The 24730-nt window shown below is 41.9% G+C and overlaps 1 protein-coding gene across 6 annotated transcripts in view; it reads right to left on the bottom strand.

The window, feature by feature from the left end:
- PTPRM (protein tyrosine phosphatase receptor type M) overlaps positions 1-24730 on the bottom strand; it is a 790604-nt gene that overhangs the window by 240804 nt on the left and 525070 nt on the right. For all 6 annotated transcript variants that reach the window (XM_012745929.2, XM_012745922.2, XM_012745925.2 and 3 more), the window contains one exon: positions 6811-6943. In XM_012745929.2, coding sequence (XP_012601383.1) covers positions 6811-6943 — 133 coding nt within the window. The remainder of the gene's footprint in view (positions 1-6810; positions 6944-24730) is intronic.

Below are 24730 nucleotides of genomic sequence, written 5' to 3'. Positions count from 1 at the left end.
TTCAGAGGTAAGACACACAAAGAACAAGTTCTATTGAGCTGTGCTGGAAAGTTACCACGCATTAAAATGAGGAATCAGTAGGACAATGTGCCCTCAGATGGCTGGTGAGAAATTCAGCTCTGCTGAAACGTGGCTCAAGTTCAGGGCAGGTGCCCGGCCACAGGGCAAAAGAGCGCACAGTCCAGCTGCTCAGGAGGCCTCATTCTAGAACTGTGGTAATTAGCAGCACTGAAGAGAGGCTCGGGGAGTCCACACAGACGCGCGCCAGGCCCTCAAGCACAGTGAAGACGGTAACTCTGTCCTTCCGTTCCTACCCCAGGTTTTAATACCAAAGTATTTGCTTTTAATACCAAGGCCATGCCCACTCAGAAGTATCTGGAGCTCAGAAAGCATTTTTTCCCATAATCCAGTTCCGTATAAGAAATACTAGTGGGTGAGTGTGGCTGAAGAGTAATTTTATAATACTTTGTGCTTTCAGCTATAGCACCTTCACCAATGTGTGGCCTTAAGGTAAGGGGACAGTGAGCTACCTCAATCCTGCTGGCTGTGTTCCCGGCAATCTTTGCAAGTAAAGACGCATCCTGCGTGCATCCTCGGGTGCAAAGGAATGGTGCTCTCCACGGGCAAAGGAGGGGGTCCTCTCTAACGGAGAGATGGCTCCTCATTTCCAGACGCAGGAGCTTGCGGACTTGGAGGCACGCACGCAGTGGGTATCGACACTAGACAGGCAGCAACGGCTTGGATACTAGCATATTATACACATCATCAACGTAGTTAATATTTACTGGGGGCCGACACTTTAAAGTTATTAACTTGTTTTTTTCTCTTAATACTTTATGAGGTAAGTACAATTATTATGCCCTTGGTATGGCTGGGGGAAACTGAGGGACACTAACTAGGTGGTTTGCCCATGATCACACAGCCAACAAGCCACAGAACAAGGTGTGGGCGCAAGGCAGCTGTCCCGGAGCCCCGCTCTCACCTCAGAAGCGCCCAGACACCAGCCTGTGTCTCTGAGGAGGGAGGGGCGCAGCCAACATGCCTTTGCTTCACCGCTTCGTATGAAATTTAACAAATTTCCCTTATCCATTAAAGCAAAACAAGGGATATAGCATGCTCACTAGTGTGAGTCATCAGAAATAAACTTACAAATCAACAAATGACACAAAACACACCTATTCAAAAGGATTTTTAAAACACTTCTGTAAAGGAGGAAGTAGAAAAAGCTTTTACTTAGCTGTTTTCCAATGATGGCTCAAAAAGACAACTAAGACATGCTGATAGAATTTTTGTAGACTTAAAGCACTGGCAAATTATAATAAGCTGATAACTGTACTGTGTTTTCAGCTAATGATTACAAAGAATACTTGAGTTTTACAGAGAAAGGTGCATATTTGAGTTTTACTCCAACGAGCCCAAATAGCAGGGTAGTTCAGAGTTAGACACACTTGGATTTAGCTCAGGCTCTGCTGCATACAACCCATGTGCCTGGGCCAAGTTCAACTGCTGGGCTCTTTAATTATCAGTATACACATTATCTCATTTAATCTTCACCGCTTGCTCCATGGAGTATACACTATTATCAGTACCACTCCAAAATAGTTCAGAGAGGCCAGTTAACTCATTTAAATCAACACTGCTACCAAGTAGAGGGCTGGGGTACGAATCCAAGTTTGTAAGACTCTAAATACCTCTTATTATTCTCTGACACTTTCCTCCTATAAGATAAAAAACTGGTGCCTACATTCTGTACTCTTCTTTTTAAAATAAAATCTTCTTTTTAGAGGACTTCCATTAGGTTAAGTCCAGACACAGGGACTATGTAGGAGATATCAAAGCAATCGCATAAAGCCCGGTTGGAAGAGGCCTTTACAGAGGTTGATTCGTTCAACATACTCTCGTATCACAAGCCTATTCAGGTACCATCTGGAAATCTGAAGGATGGCAGCTAACTGAAAGACTGAGATAAAGCGTCCATACATGTTCACGTGTGCACATCCTGCCTCAAGCATGCGAAAGTATGTGGTTCTTATTTATATGAATGCGTATTAAGTCCACAGATTTTAAATAATAATCATGAAATATCTACATATGACTGTCTAATGTATCTCAGGAAAGAGGATTTTGAAACAGGATTTTAAATAAAGCACCCACACCTAAGACATTTACCACATACAAGTCACACTTAGGTATAGCAGGAGTGAAAGCCTATCTCGTAAGTGAATGGCGGGGCAGGGGAACTATAGGTAATGTCAACTGGCCCCTGGCCACACGCTGCAGGCATCTCTTTGAGAAACAGGGCTTTCATCAAATTTTCTCTCTTATCTTTTTTGTTTCATGATGTCTTCAGAAAAACTTCCCATTTTTATTGTAATTTTCTTCTTGGGAGGACCAGTATTGTTTCAATATAATAGAATGTGTGGTAAATATTTAATAATATATGCTGCATTTATAAAATGTACATCTCTTAAAATGTGTTACAGAAAGGAGATAAAGTTTTTCAGAATTAAAATAGTTTTATTTACCTGTAACAGGTGTATAATAGAATAGTGACCATTTGCTATTTTGCCCTAGAAAGCATTTCTCTTTAATTATTTTCAAATAGCCATAACTTCTGTGATTTCTACGTACCACAATGGCTGAGACAGGGATATTACTGTAATTAATACAAATGTTTTCCAACTTCTGAAAGATCTATAGCAATTTTAGAAACACTAGTAAATATAATTAATCATGGTAAAATTGATGGTGCCTATATACTAAATTCTGTCAAACATGTTATTGAGATAAATTATTCCCTATAAAAATGTTAAAAATGAAGGTATTTTCATTTATACAAATATATTTAATTATGCATGGATGAAACATAGTAAAAAATAAATATCTCCTACTCAAGTTGTCTTATATCAATTCTCAGAGTATATTGTCATGTGGCTATGTGTGGAATTTTTATTTTGTAGATCTTTACCTCACATTGTTTCTTAACATTTGCTGCAACAGAATGTCAAACCCTTAAGAGAGCACATAATTTTCGCAAAAGGAAAATAAGAAGAAATTGCTTTGCTTATGGGATAAAATTAAATTTAGATGTTTTGTAAAAGTTTTTTAAAGAAGGTTTCAGATTCTATTAGTCTAGGCAAAGGCCAAATGGATTAATCAATGCTCATAAACAAAAACAAAAACAACTAGTCATATATTCGTGATAGATTCATAAAACATTTAGTCAAATAAAACTGATGGTCATGGCAGTTTTTAATCATTATTGTCTATTTTTAAATAAAAGAGTTAGTATGAGGTGACAGATTTTATGTTTTCTGTTAGAGGCCCACGCTCAGCAACTACTTTCTATAGACAGCCCATCCTTCAGAAGGCAAAACGATGTCTGCTCAGCTAATAACTGACAGCGCCCCCAGTGCAGTGCCAGGTAACTCTGCAGCGCTGGTCTGAGCAGCTGTCCCCCTCCGGCCCTGTTAGGAGGAGCCGGCCTGGCGCACTGCCGAGCACAGACAGCAACGCCAGGCTGGGCAGGACAGACGTCCCATTGTGTTTCCAGAAAGACCCATGAATTCTTTCATCCACACTTTCTCTTGGGCCCGGCCTGTCTTTACGACCAGTGGCATCTCTCTGCGTTGGCTGACATAGGATGCTGCAGGTTGAGGAGACACAAGCAGACTAGCCCATACAGTATTGCACTCCAAGTTTGAAAGCACTAGGTTCTAACCAATAAACATGACAAATAATGCACTGAAATCCACACTGGAGGTGGTTCTTTTCCTTCCCTCCCACGTGAAGCTGGTAACATGAGGCTGAGAGAGAAAGGACTCACTAACCAACACCTCTGGGCCTGGACTGAACAGGGAGGGCCTGGGGCAGACCCACTGGGAGGTGTGAACAGTGACTCAGTGAGAAGCACGCACTGCACTTCCAGAACGCCGCTGTGTCCCCGTGACGTGATGCCACCACAGGCTGGCACCCGCCAGGAAACCTGATACTGTGTAACTGGGAGAGCTGCGGAGATCTCCGGGCTCAATTTTCACAACTTATTAATACAAATGAGGAATCTAAGACCCAGAAAAGTTGGGAATAACAAAATCAGTTCAAATATAGATCTGGGAATTCCAAATATAAATGCAGTATTTTTCTAACCAAACAAGGTTGGTTAGAAAAAGAATGTGTTTATCGATAACACTCCAGCAACTTATCTATGATTAATATCATGTTTTAACTGCTCTGCTTAAAAATACTACTTTTACAATTTACCCTTGAATTTGGGTGACAAACCCTGAACAATTAGAAGTCTTAAGAATTTCTATGAAATAGGATAGTTTGTACCCCATAACCAGTCTAAATTTTACAAGTTTTGTATTTCTAGGCATAGTATATTGGCTAATTTGCCTGAGGAAGAACACATTCTATATTTCAGAAAAAGTAAGTACAAAAGTGGCTCATGTTGTGAAGATAACCCTTTCAAGATTGTTATCTAGCAAATAATCAGATGTACATCTGACAAGACTTATTGGTGTTTGGTGTAAAGCCGATCAAGGCCATATGCTGCTGTGGGCAGTCTCTTCCAATGCATAATTTATAACATAACCTTAGCGACCACCTGAGAATCCTCAGTAGCATAACAAATTAATCCAGCAGGAACAGACTCTTGGAGGGATAGTTGACATTTAGTTAAGGTCACAAGGGCAACTGGATTAGTAGTTTCAGGCTGTGCCTCACAGAGAGCTTGCCAGATGACACAAAAATCCAGCATATCCCCAGTATTTAAACTAAACCAAAATGTTTAGTTTGGATATCTAGGCATGGAAGGGCCTAATGTTGCTTAGGATTTATACTGGGTCATATATTTTAAAGAGTACAAACCACTGGTGCCAATAATAAGCTATTGCCATAAACATCAAGGTGGGGAACAGGTGAAGAACATCCAGGAAAAAATTATGACAGGTGAGAGATAAAGAAAAAAGGGAGATAAAAAGAAAGAAATATGGGAAAAAAGGGAAATAAAGGCATAAATAGGTAAAGAGGAAAAAGAAGAAGGGTAAAGAAAGATGTGGTACAGAGAAATAGAATGAAAAGGAACAAAGAATGAACAGTGAAGAGAGAAATCAAATGATGGGAGAAAAAGAGAAAAAGGGATAAAGGGCGTATGACAAGCAGAAAGGAAGAGTTCAAAGAACGGGGACGAAAGACTTGTGATGCCCCAGCTGTGGCACAGCCACCGTTTGTCCTGGTGCCTGACCGGGACTAAAGCACGCGTGGAGGAAGACGCAGGGAAGGAGGACCTGTAGGTGTATGCACTGGATATTAACTCTCCCCTGAAACAGTGCTACTACCCGGGGTTTCATCTTCCCTCCAACATTCATCTCCCTCTCAACTTCATTCTCATCTTCCCTCTCAACATTCCTCCTCCTCACTCTAAAGGAGCCGAGTGACCTCATCCAAACCACGGCTTCACCTCCAGAAATGCTGGCGACTTCCAGCCTACGGAAATCATCATCCCTAGGCCGCAACGGCATTGCCAACTGCCTGGTGAATGTTTTCACTTGATTTTAAAGGAATACTGAACTTAAAACCTGCAAAGCTGAACTCTCCATCTTTACTCCCCAAAAGTATTTGAGCTCCCACAGTCCACAGTCTGGTGAATGGACATATCTCCACTCACTCGCCCAAACCAGTCACCATAGCAGGTTCTTACTATGTTGTCCCTCCTTCCTCCAAGTGGCTACTAAAATTTACCTCCTACATATTTCTAAAGTTGTCCTTTCTTTTCATCTAAGGGGTCTCTTGACTCAAGTTCCCTCCCCTCCTCCCTGTGCCTTCCTGAAATAAAAATCAGAAGAGCACATTACTACCTGCTCAAAGGCCACCAGCAATTCCAGGGCCAAGTGCAACCTCCTTCCATGACCAGCGAAGACATTCAAGTCCCCACTCTGCTGACCTGCTCCCACCCACGACCTCATTCCCACTCCATGCCTGTAACTGTGTTCAAACGACTGACAAAAGGAACAAGATCCATGCATTCCCTCTGTTTGGGAAAAGTTATCCTATCGCTTCTCCCCATTTATATTTTTATGTTAATTTTTGTATAAATGGAAGATTTTATCATTAAGCAAGTTCTTACTTGTTTCCACAAAACAAGACATTGCATATCTTTCAGATATGGACAATGAAGATGTTTATTAAAGCCGTTTCTATGTTTCTCCTCCCTAGACTGTCCCTTGGCTACACGGGGCAATCTCAAACCCCACACATTGCTCTAGGATCTATTCTAAGACATGCTGATTGAGGCCCTGGATTTTTCTGTCGGGCTCCTCTTTGTGATTCTCTCTCGCAGGGTGTTGTGCAGATGACCCGCTCAAGCATGGTGCCTGCGCAGAACATGGGCTCAATTAATTCTGTCATCATCATCATCTTTATAAAACTGAGAAGGAAAGGTTGGTTGTCTTCTCAACTCCTTGAGAATATCAGATGTGCCAGTGTGTTAGCAATGACTACTAAATGTTTCCTGGTGAATAAATGGCTTTTACGATTTTGCAGAGCTTTATGTACCACCCTGCAGGAAGACATAGGATTCTGACGTTATTCTGGCATGACAGGCTTTGTATATTCACAAAATCAGAGCCATTTACTCTAAATTTCTATACCCCAACCTTCAGTGCTACCTGATGAAAAATGTTAACAATCACAGAATCACAGATGTGTTTTGGACACCAAGCCAGCGCAGTCACTGAGCATCTCCGTGCACAAGAAGCACCCTGCAAACAACGCGATATAACTATGTCTTTGGCAACATGGGGAGCTCACCTTTTGTTCATTACCAACACAACTCCGAGAAATATAATAACAAACAGCAAGATGCCCGCAATGACTCCGGCAATTTTGACTGTATGATCTGTCTGTTTCTCGGGTTCTGGGACTGGTTTCGGAGTGGCAGCTCCTAAAGATGAAAGGAAATGAAAAAGCAGAGTGAGTGAGAGAGAATAAAGATGTCACATTTTAAAGAATTTCGCTGCATTTAAGAGAGTAATAAGACTTATCAGAGCCAGCAGACAGACAAGCTTTGATTTTTTTAAATAGCTTTCATATGCACTGAAAGGAGTATAATTGTGCACGTTGTTCTTCAATATTTTATGGAACCGCAACGCAAGCGGATAGCACACCCACGCCTGACCCTCTTACAGGAGACTCTTCTCAAACACAGTTTGTAACAAATATTTTTATTATCTCTATTGGCTCCTGCTCTTTCTGCCATTTAAAAACTTAGTCACAACACAATAGCTATCCCTAAGCCTTTATCCAAATTTGATTTGCTGGAACATTTTCTTCAATAATTTTTCATAAATGAAGCAGTAATTCCATAACATATTAGCCCAAACACCTGGAAAAGTGAGATAAGCTCATTTACCATGCATTTTACCTGCAATTGTTTTTTTACACCATAGAGTATTTTCCCCCTGTCTTTGGAAATCTAAATCTAGGTCACATCTGGTAGGCAAAGACTCCTTCTAAGCAATTTATTCACCAAGTGGGAAGCAGCTGATGATCACACCACTGGCACCCACATTTAATTTCTGTTTAAATGAGATAACCAGGGCCTGGCGGTGGCGGCGGCCGCCTCGGCTCTCCTGCTTTCTCACAGCCCGAACGGGAGGATGTGATGGAATGTCAAATCCACGTCTGAGGAAATATCCATTTCCTCTGCTCAATGCGTTTAGGATGAGAAATATTAAGAATGTAACATTCAATCCCCTGAAAAGAGTCCGTTTTTTAAGGGGTTCTCCTTTTGTCATCAGGCTGTGACGATGGTCACCATCTGAGCCATCACACCCCGTGCACTGGGTGGACACGCCGCTCCGAACAGAGGAATTTCATGTCCACGTTTCTCACCTTAGAATATTATTTTTGTTTTTGTTGGTAAAAATACAATGAGATTGAATGTTTGCAAACCAGTTCTTTGCCCTCTGACTCGGTTTTCCACATATGCGCTCCCTGATTTTTTATGAATGCAACTATCACCGTGCTGCGCCCTGTGCTAGCAGATGGGCCGATTCTACGGCGGGCATCACTGAGAGAATGGGAGTGCCAGCTACTACTTTCCATCTGTTTCTGTTTCCTCTTGTTCCTGCTGTTATTTGTAAGAAATACAAATAACATTTCTTTCCAAAGTTATTCGTATGAAGAATTTATGCAAGAGACTTTGCATCCTAAACATTGCTGTAGCCATCAGACCAACCCAGCGGAGTGAGTCAAGATGTGGGGAGAAACGGGAGGCAAAGATCCGGGGGCCGAGCTCCTTGGAACTTCTGCTGCAAACGCACACTCCACTGAAGTGACAGCCGTCCTGACAGCAGTCGTGATGTTCAAAGCATACCTCATTAAATAAAACCCTTCCGGAGAAACCTTTACAGGTTAGTTTTACTTCTGACAACTTCAAAAGGATGTCCTGATATTTTGTTTGAATGAATGAATATCCCTCAAACTAGTTGTCTAGTTGAATGTTAAAAGCATTAACGTTAATGGTACTTTTATGTCAATTACATCTGAACTATACCACTGTAGACCACCACTGGAGCACACAACCTGGTGGTTCATTAGGAGGAAACTGTTACATTAAATTAATTGCTAAGAAAAACCTGAAGATAAATTGTGTATGTAATAAAAAGATGAATTAAAAAATTAAGAGAAAGCAATTCATATAAAAAGAAATAACATTTCAAATTCACAAAACTGAAAAAAGTTCAGTGTTGTTCAATTTTGATTTTGTAGCCAATTGCAAAAACTTAACTTTTCGAAAACAAAATCAAATTGGTGTTATTGTTCCAAATATTGACATATTAGAAGCCATTCCATTCATCTCAGTAGTTATAGACTGCTAGTTCTCCAGGCACATTTTCTAAAGAAATGATTGAAATTTTTTTTGTAGTTAATTTAGGTCAGTACATGCAATACTTGGGAAAGAAAAATGTTTAGAAAAACTTAACTTAAAAAATTTAAATATAAAAAATACCACAGATGCAACATGTACATTGTAAACAATAAGAGAGTTTGGCCCTGTGAGCCTAGGCTCTTTGAGAACTGGTAAATGACTCCACATTTTGCTTTGGGCCGAGGAGAGGCTGTCATCTGCAGCCTTTTGTCCCCTCAGAAGCAGGCAAGCACATTGCTATGCAGCCAGTGTAAGCTCAGTATTATCATTCTTTAGCGCTTAGTTTTAACTCATTCACACTGCAGGTCAACAGAATGAAATGTTCCGTCCCTGCATGACACAGTTGCAATGTGATTATGGCAGCGATCATGCTAAACAGGACAGAGACCCCAGAGAAGGAAGGAGGGCTGCCTGGGCCTGACCTCCTGGCCCAATGGGATGTTAGGGTTTAGGAGAAGCATCAATATAAACACAAAGTCTGGTGGAAATAAGTGGCAGCCCTCAGGTAAACTGATGGGTGGGTGTCACTGATTCTGGGTCCTCCCACCCCCACAAAGACAGTCCCTGCCTTCCTCTCCTGCTCTGTCCTCTGGCCCTTCCTGAACCAGGCATCTTTAGGCTGTGCTTAGACAGGGTGCTCCTCCTTCCACTTGTACTCCTTTGGAAACGAAGTTGTGGGTATGACCCGTCCGTCAGCTTTGGACAGAGAATTATTTGTGACAGAGTATGGTTGTAACTGATGGCTGTTTCCCCCCTCACCCAAATATATGGATTTAACAGTACAATTTACAAACTGCTTGGCAAAGGGTTGTTTTCATAATATTTTCCCCTCTGTCTTATTATTTTCTTGCCAGATTTCTAATAGTATAAACTTTTATTCTTTTTTTTTAATCTAAATTTTAATTGTTCACGGAAAGGCATTTTCTCCTCTCCTCGTGTGCATTCTGTTTAGAAAGTGGTACAAGTTTAGTTCCTTTCAAAGAGAATAAACTTACATGTGTGCATTTTACAGTGGGCATTATCTAGCCTTGCCTATATTCATTATAATGATGAAAAAGCTAAATATTACAGGGAGACTGAGGATGAGTGGCTGCTAAAATTATAGAGTATAATCTTCACAGATGTCTCTTCTACCGACTCCTACTAACAGCGCTGGTTATTTTTTTTTAATGACAAAATAAAATCCAGTCAAACTGCAGTGTTTAAGATTTCAGATATAACTTCTAGTGTGAAAAAATTTTTTAAAAGAAATGGAACGATTATCCAGTGCAGTATTTGCTTGGTTCTCAACTTGGCAGAAAACAGTCAATCTTGGACGAGTGTTCAATGTTAAATTAAATAACAGCAACAAGCCAGCCCAAGAACACGACGTACTCAGCCACTGGCTTGAGGTCTGGGCGGAATTCTGACTACTGAACTGGCTGCAGAGTTTCCCAAAAGAGCCCAGGGTGGGAGCCCAGACAGCCATGAAGCCGTCACTGACGCCCAGAGCTAGTGACCGCGCCACCGGCAGCATTGGGGCTGGTCTCACCTGGAAGAACAGGAAGCCTTTCAAGAGGGAGCATGGGGCAAGGTTAGGAAGGGCTGAGGGGACAGTGTGGCTGCCAGGAACCTCTGCATAACAGTGGCTAGTGCTAGGCTGACCTTGAATGGGGAGGGAAAAAAATCAGCAAAATTCTTCATTTATTCACCAAGTTCTTATTGAGCACCCAACTATGAGCCAGGCACCATTTTAGGAATAGAGCAGTGAACAGATGGGCAAAACAAAAACCTCTGTCCTCGTGGAACTTGAATTCTTGTGGGGACAGACAAACATGAGCACCCAGTCCCGCAGGCAGTGTGGCAGGGGTGCGAGGGGCTGGCTGCAGAAACAAGTCCAGGGGGTGGGTTTGGAAATGTGAGGCCCGGGCAGACGCAAGATCAGGGATGAGTGAAGGGATAACTGGGAAAATAACATCTAGCAGAGACCTCAAGGGGAAAGGGAGTGTGACAGGCTGATACACAGGGAGGAGAAAAATGAAAGGTATGAGATGAGACTGAAGTTCTGAGTGTGACTATAGGGCAGGGGCCGGGAGAGAGTGGGGCATAAAGTCGGAGGGTGGGGCCTCTGCAGATCCCTCTGCCTGAGCTGGAGCCAGGAGTGGCCCCCGAGTAGAGGAGAGATGTGATCTGCCTTAAATTTAACAGGATAGTCCCAGCAGATGTGTGTACAACAAGTCATTGGGGGACCGCATGGAGACGGGAATTGTTCCTCAGCTCTGATCCAAGCGAGAGGCCACGAGGGTTTGGAATAAGACTGCAGCAGTGGAGGTGGAAAGACGCAGTCAGACTTAGATATGATTTGCCAGTGAACTGGATGTAGGGTTGCTAGGATCACATTGGGTTTTGGCAGGAGTCACTGAGACAGGCAGCTGCCATTTACAGGTGTGTAAGGACCGCAGGAGGGCAGGTCTGGAGGAATGTGCACATCAGGAGTTTGGCTTGGGACAATGAGGTTGGAGATATTAGGCATCCAAAGGAGACATCAAGTAGGCAGGTGGACACACAGGTGAGAGATCTGGGTTTGGAACATAAATTTAGGAGTTGTCATCAAAAAGATAAAGCTGTGAACTGCACAGGAGGACTTAGGAAGTGAACACAGAAGGAAAGGGTGGGTTGTGGGGAGCAGCCCCCTGTGGGAGGATGGAAACCAGAGAGGAGGAGGAGGAAGAGGACATTTAGGTGCACACAGAGGACATTTAGGTGGGCGCAGCATCCACACAGAGCGCCAGAAAGGAACATGGCATCATGAGGTGGTCTTGTTTCCTCTTTTTTCCTCTGGAGATGGGAGAAATGATAGCATCTCTGAATGCTGATGCTAATGACCCACCATAAGGCAAAGCTGCTGATGCGGGAGAGAGAGGGAAGCCTGCTGAGAATGTCCTCACAGAGGCGGGGCTGGTGGGGCTGGCGGCAGAGGAGCAGGGGCCCCACACTGGCACAGGGGCCCTTGGAAACAGGCGTGCTGGCCTGGGGGTGGGGCGCTGCAGTGGTCTCATTTTCCCAGTGAGAGGGAGCCAGAGGACCCTGAGGGACTCAGAGCAGGGAGGGGGTATGGGAAACAGGAGGCTCGAGAAGTGCTGAAGAGTCACCTGGAAGAGGGAGAGCAGGGGTGCCCCAGGCTGGGGATGGGTGGAATTTGCTGGTGACCAGGCTGCGAGTGCCAAGGAGAGGTGGAGAAGGGAGGAGCTGTGACTGGCCAGAGTGGTAACAGGCTTAGGTCTGAGGGTACGTGGAGTTGGGTGCAATGAGGTCACTCCCGATGACCTCAAGGTAGGCAGCAATAGTGAGATGGAAGGGCAGGGATAGGGACGGTAGCTTTATCTAGGAGCACAAGAAGCCCTGGGACCTTCTCAGTGCTCACAACTAGGATGAAAACGGGGAAGAGGAGGAGGAAAAGGCAGCGTGTGATGCCCACCCAGCATTACACCCACAGGTGGGAGGAGCGAGCAGCGCGCTGGCTAGTGGCAGAGAAGCTCCTCTGGACCACTAGGATATACTCTTCTTGTTTCAGGGTTGCAGCAGTGGACGCGGCGATGGATGTGGGCTAGAGCATCCATTCATGCGCCGTGGCCAGCCTTGGCCTTCAGACGCACAGCTCCCTAGCACGTACCTTCACGCCCGCGGCGCCATAAGCAGGCTCTGGGGGGCAGAGAGACGGGGAGGAAGATCGGGCCTTGCCCCGCAGGGAGCTGGTCACACTGAATGACGCCAGAAGCCACGTCATGTGCGACAGTGCACGGGAGACCCTGACTGCAGAGGACTGGAGGGGAGATGCGCAAGGGCTCCCTGTCACGAGTGGGCAGGAGGAGGGGGATTTCGACAGACGCTGGGAGGGACGCCTCAGAAGCTGAGACAGAGCCGCCTCTTCCATCATATACTAGCTCCGCCTGGGTGGAGCCCAGGCCACAGCTCTGGGAGTGGTGAGGAGAGGGCTCGGAGCCAAGGCTTTATGGTGTGATGGGCGTTGCTGGACTAAATTTAATGAATGAGGACCCACAGAGAACAGCTGGGTGGCACCTTAAGAGTAACTGGGCAGCAATACGCAGGCCAGGTCAGAAATTCGGGGAGCAGTGGGAAGGCTACTGCCCCACCCCGGTCAGAAGCCGCCCCAGTCTGAACTAAGAACCGATGGTGTGGAGAGACTCCCAGAGGCACAGCTGGCTGCACCCAGGTGGCAGCACACATGGGTGGTACTCAGGCTCACAGTTTTGGGGACCAGGGGACAGCTGGGGCCGTTAAGAATACGTGACCAGGCTCCTGGTGGAGGGTAAGTGTGTCTGGGTTCAATGTTTGAATTGAACACAAGCAACAAACCACCTCATTTTCATAATACACACAAAGTTTCAGTGGCAAACTAAATTCTACAATACCACTGCTGGTATTTGGGGGAGAAAAAGAGGAAGAAGGTTCTGAGGACAGTGACAGTGGGAACTGCTGAAAAGAAAAACCAAGAAGGCTGAGAAACCTTATGAGATGAGACAGGACTCAGAGCTAAAAGTAGAAAATAAAATGGAAGCCCTGGAAATTTGTAAAAACAGTGCTTCTCCAAGGGTGTTTCAAAGAGCCCTGGTCCCAAAACATATTCTAAAATTTCAACTGAATACTCAGTCATTTGGTGCATTTTTATGACTTTCATGGAATAGAGAACTTATTTTAATTAATTTGCATAGGCTTTTAAAAAAATCTTTGCAGAGAAAAATTTACGTTCTTTTTCTTAAAAATAGCAACATTTTGGTTTGAAAGATTATTGAGAGTTCATTCATGTCTTATTGCTCAGAGAATTAAAGTTCCTTGCAGTTTGGTTTAGTTTTTTTTTCTAATTGTACCTTCACATTACACATAATCACAAAACACCTCCAAGATTTTTCATTTAAATTACATATCATTGTTTTCCTTCCTGGGAATGCAAAGTCAATCACTGCTGCTGGAATAACCTACATTCACACTTTCTTCTTTGTAACCTGATTAGGCTTTTGAATTTATAACATTTCCTTTGTCCCTAATTTCCACTGTAGGGCAAACAGAGCAACAACTTACAAGTGATAATCAGAAACATAATTTTTCATATAAAACTTAGATACTGGATTGTTTGATATATACCTTCTCTAAAAAATTAATCTACTTTTTTATTTTTGCTCTAATTTCATGGCAGTCATTGCTCTCATGTATTGATGTGGCTGACACCCCGCAGATAAGATGATCTATCAAAGCCTTATCACTTATTATCTGGACACTAAAAGTTCCCAGAGAATTATTAGTGCTGTTACTGTTCTGATGAAATAGTTTTATTTTTTCCATTTGAATTTCTCAAATCATGGTTAGGTAATAAACTAAGGAAACAAATTGTCAATAATAAGTTATGAACTGTGTGCACCTTTCACATAAAGTGAATTGTCAATAAAGGGAATGTGAGTAGCTGCTTCTGAAACAGATGGCTTTTGAGGATGACTTAGTTAACAGTGGAAGTTTCCAACAGTTTGTTTGAAACTAAACTTTGAAGGCATTAAAATAGAAATCTACCGCTCCTCAAATTTTCTTCCAGATGTTTTGCTAATTCAGGCATAATCCAGCTTAAGTGTACCTCTTAAAATTGTTACCTGTGCGAGAAAGGATCAACACAGCTTCCTGCACAAAAACCCTTTAAAGCTTTGTCTGCTGCCTGAAATTTGTTATTCACCATCTTATCAAAAAATAAATATACCTTATCAATTCTATATACTTTCTGAGAAGTATCAATATTTCTGAGGCTCAAAAAATGTACAAAAAGGCTGGGTGCAGTGGCTGATGACTGTAATACTTGTTCTTTGGGAGACCAAGGTGCGATGATTGTTTGAGGCCAGGAGTGTGAGACCAGCCTGAGTGAGAGCAAGACCCTTTCTATAAAAAATAGAAAAATTAGCCAGGTGTGGTGGCACGCACCTGTAGTCCCAGCTACTAGGGAGGCTGAGGCAGGAGAATTGCTTGAGCCCAGTCAGGAGTTAAAGGTTGCAGTAAGCTATGATGCTGCTACACTCTGGCCCAGGGTGACAGAGTGTTTTCTCAAAAACAAACAAACAAACAAACAAACAAACAAACAAACAAACGAAAAACCCATATGCACAAAGAATTGAGCAGATTGCATCAGATGTGTGAGGTGTCTTTTGCATGGTCTAAGAGCTATGCACACTGAAGTTGGCCCTTAAAAAAGTCACAAGGACTCGTAAGGTACAAGGAGAGAGTAGGGGACATATAATCCCCAGACTCTCATTTAATAAACACAATTTTTCCTCAAACAAAAAAGTGCTTTTATAAATAAGGCTTATGTTAATTGTGGCATTCTGTTTAATATATTCTAGAACAGAGGGTCTCTAATTCTATAGAGTTTATCATCTGGAAAGGTTCTGAAACATGCAGATGGCTGGGTTCCCCATGGATTCTGGATTCATGGCCTAGGGTAGGACCCAGGATCTGTATGTAACCCTGTAGGTGATTCCTTACACAACATTAGGAAAAACCCAACCATTGAACCATTTCTTCTCAATTTGTCTGAAGAAGTTTTTCATAGACTATGGCAAGATGAGAAAAAACATTTAATTGGGTTGTTATTTTTAAAGCATCTCCTGATATTATAATATATTCCTCTGTCACTTAGCCAATTTTCATCACCATGCTATTAAAAAGATCTTTTCACGATACCCAGACACAAGCTTGGTGGATTCAACCCCTCATTTAGGACTAGCCGCAGTATGAAGAGATTGGAAGAAACTCTTCATTGTTAAGGAATTTTAAGTATGCTGATCAATTGCCCAGGTGCTACTAAATTAGATAGGAATGGGGAAGGCTAACCTTCTTGAACACCTATGTTATATGCTGGATACTTTACGTAACTTGTATTTAATATGATGCCATGAGTTATAATTCATACCATTTTACAAATAAGAAACCCGAAGCAACAGAAGCAGTCAGGATAAACAGCTCATCCTAAGTCCTCGAGACAGGAAGGAGTGGAAGGATTCACACTGTGAATGCAGGTGTGTCTGACCATGAAGCCACCTTTACTTCATCACGCCACAAGTTCCCCAATGTAATACAGAAAAGTCAGGTGACCGCTGCTAACACTATAGAAGACAACACTCAAGTATAAATTGATCTTGATCAGTTGTAAAGATAACAGCCTAACAAAAGAATGGAAAAAACAGTGCACAACAATGTAATAAGGAACTAAAAGTCCTGAAATAAAATAAGATAAATTTGTGAGGACGAAGAGTTCCTGAGCAAAGTGCAGAAAAGCCTCAGTAATATGGCCAACATGATTCTGAACTGCATGAGCAGAATGGCATGCGCACAATCTCTCTGCAGTCCAATATGCTGGCCAAGGTGGAGACGCTGAAAAGAATCAAAGAAAAGAAACACAAATGATTGACAGGGTAGAAAACAAGGACCATGAAGAAGGAAGAAAGAATTAAGGTCATTTAATTAACCCAGGAGAAAGCAGGCAGGTGCCTTGCCACTGCCTGCCACTGGGGCTTCTCAAGAGTAAGGACCGGTTCTTACCACCTTGGACTTCAGGGCTTAACACAGTCTCTTTAACATGCTGGTCACCCGACAAGCCTCCACCGAATGAATGTCTTAAAATACACGGGAAGCACTGGTAAAGAGAACAATGGCCACGTGTGATATGTATATGGATATAGAAAAGTATTTTTGAACTCCTGTTTATATGTCCAAAAAATATAGAAAAATATTTTTTCAGGAATTTAAGTTCTTACAGAGAAAGGCTAAGGCAGGCTTTTCTCTCTCTCTGCATAACACAATATGCACTCAATAAAAGTCAGAGCAAGACCAGCCTGAGCAAGACTGAGACCCCGTCTCTACAAAAAATAGAAACATTAGCCAGGTGTGGTGGTGCACACCTGTAGTCCCAGCTACTCAGGAGGCTGAGGTAGGAAGACTGCGTGAGCCCAGGAGTTTGAGGTTGCAGTGAGCTATGATGACACCACTGCACTCTAGCCAGGGTGACACAGCAAGACACTGTCTCAGAATAAAAAAAGAAAGTCAGAGCAAGTACATGAATTTTAGTTGTACAAAAAGGACACTTTGGTACATAAAATAAATTACAAAGGAGGTTCACTCTATCTGTGGGTTGAAGAACAGTCACCTGAAATAGAATGCTCAGTTTCCAGTCCTGTTCAACCTCTAATGAGTCAAAAAAATACTACATTTTTCTTTTCTTCATCTTCTCTCCATTGCCACTACCATGACCCTGGTCTACTTCTCTCCTGGACTTCTATGCTTGACTCCCACGTAGACATCTATCCAGTCCCTTGGACACACTGCAGCCACATGGATCTCCCTAAATAACAGCTCTACTCAGGTCACTTTCACTTAAAGAACCAGAACAAAGAGGTCCCTAATGCAAATTTCCAAAGGCAATCAAGGCCTTTCAGAGTTGGCTCCAACCCCCTTTCCTAAAATTATGCCTCCCCTCCTTCTGGAATGAACCAAATGGAAATAGTCCAGTGTTCCCTATGCCCCCAGCATTTCCCCTTCTCAAGGCCTTTGCTCCTGCTGCTCCTTGTCCATGGAAGCTTTCACCACTCACTTTTTATAGGTTCAAATCCTACCCATCCTTAAAGGCTACACTGCTCCTGATTGCTTTGCAGGAAACATTCTCTCTCCTACCGAACTCTTACAGCACCTTGCTTCAGCCCTCTCCCACAGAACTTACTTCTTTTTACCTTGAGTTCAGTTATTCTGGTAAATTCTTTACGTTATATACTAAATCATAAGTTCCTTGGGACAGAACTGGTCTTACTCATCTTTGGGACCCTCACAAGACCTGGCCTGTATCTTATTACATGTCCACTATACCTATATGTTTGCTGAATGAAAGAGCTCTTAAACTTCACTTTAATTTTCCCATCTCTTTCATTTGTGCTTGTTTTCATAGCCTATTATTTTTTATATTTACTTAAAGTCCTCAGATATTGGGCAATGGGCATACTTGGGAAATGGAAAGGAAGAAAAAGCAGAAGTAGAAAGTAAAGACAATAGGTCCTATTTCATGCTCTTTATTCCATAGATCCCCAGTATTCAGAGAGAGGTTTATTAAGAGAGGTATCTGTAGCTAATCTTTGGAGGATCTTACTTGAGCGTCAAGACAACATGCTAAGAAAGATGTCTGAACATGGGCTCCACTGACCATGCCAAGAGATGGCCAGTGCAGGGAAGAAGGGTTTTTATCAGTACAGATGACAGATGAAAGTCTACTATGGTTTGAATGGCCTCTCCAAAACTCATGTTGAAGTTTAGTTGTCATTGTAATAGTAATAAGAGGTGGGGCCTTTAGGAAGCAATTAAGTCATCGGGCAGAACTCTCATGAATGGATTAATGCCATTATTGCAGGGATGGGTTCCTGATAAAAAGATGAATTTGGTCTTATTTTTGCTCTCTGAAGCACACACTGACTTCTGCCTTCCATCATGGGACAACCCTCACCAGATACCAATGCCATGCTCTTGGATGTCCCAGCCTCCAGAACCATGAAGCAAGTAAACTTCGATGTTTATACATTCCCCACTCTGTGGTACTCCGTTGTAGCAGAAGAAAACAGATGAAGACAAAGTCCTTATCAGGAAATTTCATCAATTGTAAAATGAGATTAATAGAAAGAGCACAGAAATAAATACTAGTGGTAAAACGTTATATTTTTAGCACTCAAAGCAGTGAAATATATATCCATCAATGATGAGAAAGTTAATTGTGTACATATCAGAGAGGAAATGAGTATCTGTCAAAAATAAAGTGTTATGAACTCAATATTTGTAATGATTAAGAGGATACAGACCATTCTTCATGCTCATATATGGAATGTATTTTAGAAGGCTTTAGACTAGCCTAAATTTCTGCTGAAAAGTTATTACAATGGTCTGTGACTTTTTAGGAAGTAAAAAACAGAGAAACATCTATCTAATAAGATAATATTGATAGGCTCAAACTATTAAAAAATAATTTTATTCAATAAAATGGTTATCTCATTCCTATAGTCATGCATTTTCTAATTTCCTTCTTACTTATAGAAAAAATAAGGCAGAAATATGAATAATTCCCTTTATCAGGCCCCTAAACTGGCTAAAAGACACATGGAACTGACTCTGATGTGGTCTTTACCCATGTTCATGTGTGTGCATTTGTCCATAAACATACATCAGGCCCGGTATGGTGGTCACACCTGTAATCCCACCATTTTGGAAGGCCAAGGTGGGAGGATCACTTGAATCCAGGAGTTTAAGACCAGCCAGAAATATTGCAAGACCCTGTCTCTATAAAAATGAAAACAAAAAACAAAAACAAAACCAGCCAGGCATGGTGGCATGCACCTATAGTCTCAGCTACTAGGGAGGCTGAGGCAGGATAATTGCTTGAGCCCAAGAGTTTGAGGTTGTGGCGAACTGTGATGACATCACTGTACTCTAGGCTGGGCAACAGAGTGAGACCTTATCTCAAGGAAAAATAAAAAAATATTTAAAAAAAGAGGAATATGGCCGGGCGCTGTGGCTCACGCCTGTAATCCTAGCTCTTGGGAGGCCGAGGCGGGCGGATTGCTCAAGGTCAGGAGTTAAAAACCAGCCTGAGCAAGAGCGAGACCCCGTCTCTACTATAAATAGAAAGAAATTAATTGGCCAACTGATATATATATAAAAAATTAGCCGGGCATGGTGGCACATGCCTGTAGTCCCAGCTACGTGGGAGGCTGAGGCAGGAGGATTGCTTGAGCCCAGGAGTTTGAGGTTGCTGTGAGCCAGGCTGACGCCACGGCACTCACTCTAGCCTGGATAACAAAGCGAGACTCTGTCTCAAAAAAAAAAAAAAGAGGAATATTAAAAAAAAGAAATACACCAATATCTAAAGAATTATTCAAAGACATATAAGGAGTACCCATCAAAGGGGTAATATTATCACAAAGATACTCTTGTTTCTCATCATGCCTACATATTTACATCTTGAGTACAGATAAAATTAAATCACAGTAAGGACAACACCTACATAAAATCTCAGACAAAAGCTGCTATGTCAATATGTGTTTTGAGCAACAGCTCCAACTTGTTTATAGTTAATAATAACCCACAATCAATAACTGCATCATTTGCAATACCAATAAGTAAATTATACATATTAAACTGAACATTAATTACATTGCTCAAGTGATGTATGGCCTGACTATTTACTAGAGTAAATGTGAAAGCTCATCAGAGATACTAATACATGTGCAAGCAGATGCCATTTATTAACTCCAAGGGAGGTGCCAGGTTTATTTTCAAATATTGTTTCTCAGAGACAGTTATTTACTCTTCTAAAGACGAAAACAGCATGGTGAAGAAAACTTGTGGCTAAGCCGTACTTCTAAGTAAGGCTTCTCATTCCCTTACACACTGCTTTACATTTGCCCACCTTCATACCTCCTGTCTGAAAAGGTTATTAAATGAGATAATCTACAATCCACCTTAACAGAGTTCTATGAAAGGACATCCTCTCATGTGCTCTTGAGAAATGATGTTACTGAAGGATAAAGACAAAGAAAGGTGTTCACATTTAAGCCAAGGACACTGAGGGACAAAGGAGCCTCAAATGGCCGACAAAGGGAACCTGGTGTTTTATCCAGTGTGCTGGGCTGTGGGAAGGACAGAATAGGTTATACAATGCTTGGGGCTATTACTGCTTGAAATAAAGTATTTGAAAATGTGGTAACTTTTCATCATTATCATCAGTGCTATCGTTGCCAACAGCAAGATAATAGCCTGGGCCACCTGATGCTGTTATATCCCAATGACAGGTGAATGGGGAATGCCATCAGCACGGACTCATTGCAGGTCTTGACACATGAGAGAATAATAATGTTCTGCTCACGCTCTGGCGCTCCTGGAGACCACCGCATCCATGTGGTGCTCACGTAAACAACACGCTACAAACCAACACGAAATCCACTCATTTTCCTAGAAGTTCAAGTTTGAACCTCTCTAAAGGGCTGCAGTGTCACACACTTGGACTGGCAGTGGCTGGATTAATTACCTAGTTTTCTTAAAAGCCTCAAGGGCCAGAAAATAATCCTATATTAGAATAACAATAACAGGCCCCAGTGGTGGCTCAGCCCTTAATCCTAGCACTCTAGGAAGCCCAGGCAGGAGGATCCCTTGAGGCCAGGAGTTCTCAAGACCAGCCTGAGCAACAGCAAGACCAGTCTCTACTAAAAATAGAACAAATTAGCCAGGAGTGGTGGCACATGCCTGTAGTCCCAGCTACTCAGGAGGATGAGGCAGGAGGATCACTTGAGCCAAGGAGTCTGAGGTTGCTGTGACCTAGGCTCTCAAGCTCAGGTGACAGAGCGAGACTCTGTTTCAGTAAAAAAAAAAATGAATAACAACAACAAAGCCACAGAAAAAGCACCAGCAACTGCCCTTTCCTCTGAGCCAGCTTCATGCTCAACTCTACATACATTATTGCGTTCCATGCCCACAGCCCACGATTAGGTGAAGAAAGAGTATTCTCCCTGTTTTACAGAAATGGAAACTGATATTTTGAAAGTATGCGAGATGTGCCCAAGAGGCCTGGACTTGAACCTGCTACCTTCTTTTCTAAGGTACATGCTTTCTAACTAATGTGCCCTGTGTCCAGAGCTCGTGTGTGAACTATGCTATTAAGATCAGGGGCAGACAACTGTTAGGTTCACATTCCTATCTGACATGCCCTAGGAAGTGTGCCACGTGGGTCTGAAAATGATTCCGATTCTACCCCCGAGGACTCTCACCTGTTCTGTGATTCTTACACTTCTCCATCATCTTTACCCAGTATGAGCAGGAGACAGAACAAGTGCCAACAGGAAATTTGCTTTTGTTGGTCTTTTGATCTCTTTAAATAAGGCATGCAAATGTTGCATTTTATCTCCGAATACATCAATTTTTAATAGAAATTACGTGTTGCATTATTTATGATTTAGAAAAGTGATGCTCCCAGAAGATGCACTATGTCTGGTCTCCAGGCTTCACGAACCCTGGCTTTGCAGCTGACCAGCATGTGAGACAGGACCGCGCCTGACCAGGGCTACAGTTCAGCACTGCAGAGCAACCTCTCTCCTCCCCTTCCCCTCAGGGCAACCTCCCCAACAGAGAAAAGTTATCTGATGAAGAATACTCGGTAGCTAAGTGAGAAGAGCCACAACTTGAGAAAGAATCAGACATTAAAGCCAAACACAAAAATCTCTCATACTAAAACCAACAATGACAATCCTACAGAAAAGTAATATGTGTGTGCCACAGACCGGGGAGGGAGGCGATATTTTTAACATACTAGAATTTTAGAAGTCAATTTTTAAAAGACTTTGGGCCTCACAGCCCATTGGAGATGTCGCTGAACAAGTTTCGATGCTAATATTGTTGAAAAGGCAAATGGAGTACTTCTGCTATAAGACTGTTATTTTTCTCCTTTTGTTCACCAAGGTCAGTAAAGCATTTAAAATAAATTCTTTCTTTAAAGAGGAGTGTTGTTTAGACTAAATCTACCCTTGATACTTTCTCAATCCACTGCCTCCTCTACATCTTGTTGTCTTAAAATAAAGAAGGAAATTCTGATCTCCTTTCTATTCTGATTAAATATATCAGATCACACCCACAAATATTTTCAGGGAACTCTCACAAATACAAAGTATTTTACAGTAATCCAAAAATATTTATTTACAAGAGAGACTAAATCTAAAGTCTACCAAAAAGTTAATTACATAGCACACAACACAGCCCTCTGCCTACGAATTCTGAGGGAAATCGCTGGGATTCTTAGATATAAAACTGTTAGAATTAATTTTGATGCCTTCAATTGTGGTAGTAATTTTCTAAAGCAAATCAAAGGACGAAAGTCAAAACGTCACAACTGGTATCTATGGACAGCAGTTGGTGAACAGCCTGTGTGTGTCTAGTTCCACTCTAGCCACCGGAGGAAAGAGGAAGAACAAGTGAAACAGACACTGTCGCTCAGCTTTGATAAATATTTTCAAAATATCCAGGCAGTTTCCATTTTTATTAATATCAAGGATGAACTGATTTAATTTTACTATAAAACTGAAATATTTCCTTATAGAAAAGGCAAGAATAATTGGACTATCAATATAAAATCTTTCATACAAAAATCTTAAAACTATTTTTTAAACTGCAGGTACTTTTTCATAGTATTTGGTACCTTTTACCAAAATCTTTGCTTATTTCGAGCTCAAAACTTTATTTCAGCATTCTTTTTGGACATGTGTAATGTACTAGATTAATCTAAAAATTAAAGGTTTCCTACAATATAAAATATCAACATACTCAAGCCAGAAAGCTCTATGCCATAAGCAAATAAAATATGGTTAAATACATTGTTTTGTTTTCCTTTATCACACTGCTGACAGAAAGGAAAAACATAAAATGATATTGAAAAATTGTTTTTAGACATTGAAAATCTTTTACACAGAAATTCTTAAGTTTATGTAATAAAAATGGAAAACAATACTATTTTAGTATAAGATACAGCTTTTAAAATATATTATTTCTGAAATCAAACACTTTATATTTGACTTGGTATTTCATTCCAAAATGACAGGAACAAAGGAACAGAAGCCCCCATAGTATGCCTGTATCCTCGCACCAATTTCTTATAACTATACCGTTTTATAGATGAAACTGCCATAGCAAAATGACAAATATAACACATAAAAGAACAAAAAAGGGCAATAAATCAACAGTGACACTACAGCCCATTAAAATGCAGTCAGCTGGCATTGCCGAAAGAATAAAATTTTCCCCTCATTTTACATTCTTTTCAGCTGAAAAAGAAATTTCAGCATCCTCAAGCTGCCCTTGTAAGAGATGCTGAAAAGGCAACCAAATTCTCCTCACACTAACATTCTCCACTAGCCTCCATGGCCAATACACACAGCGCTGATGTCCCCTCTGCCATCTGACCTGGATGCCCAAGACAGCGTACAGCAATCGTTCGTCAGCCATACTGACATGAGACTGCATTTGACAAAAAACAAGACACCTCGTGAGGTGGAAAATACTAGCTCTAATTCAGCCACTATGTCCATCAATTCGGCCGCTGTTCAAATCAGCTGATTATTGGTTTCAATGAAGAGTTTGACCATTTTTATTTATAGAGAAGCCTAAAGGAGAAATTTTCTTCCCTTTATTTTTACCCTAAATTCTCTCATACAGTTAAATTGAAACTTCTAACACCGAAAATGACTCCAGTGCCATACAGATATTATGTTTTAGAGGACAATTAAATATGTGTTAACTCATTTCATTACCCGTATCTCATTATGGGTACAATACCTTGAACAATAATTCAAGGTATTGGTAAATTCATGAAGTGGGATATTTACTGAACTGTTTATGTTAGTCTTAACAAAGGCTGTAAACATAAGTTCCTGGAGAGCAAAGAGCACGTTGCACTTCTGTGAATGTTTCTCATCTCTTAAGGTGGAGTAGATGTAAGTACACAGCAAGCTCTTAGGCAGGTGGCAGGGGGCTGTTCAGAGATGAGAAGGATGCATGAATGAATGCTTCCTTCGGAAAGCAGCGGGCGGTGCTCACAGGACAGCTTCCTAAGCTCATGGCAGGGACTGAAAGCTGCAAGTTCAGTTTCTGTTAGAGATCAACCGTGTGCACTTCAGACACGGTCTGCAGGGAGGCTATGTAACTTTCGGTCCTGTTGTACCTTCTGAAATCCTGACTGCAGTCACAACTGGA

This window comes from Microcebus murinus, chromosome 17 (genome assembly GCF_040939455.1).
Source record: "Microcebus murinus isolate Inina chromosome 17, M.murinus_Inina_mat1.0, whole genome shotgun sequence".
NCBI classification, from domain to species: Eukaryota; Metazoa; Chordata; class Mammalia; order Primates; family Cheirogaleidae; genus Microcebus; species Microcebus murinus.
This window is presented reverse-complemented; position numbering and strand designations above follow the sequence as displayed.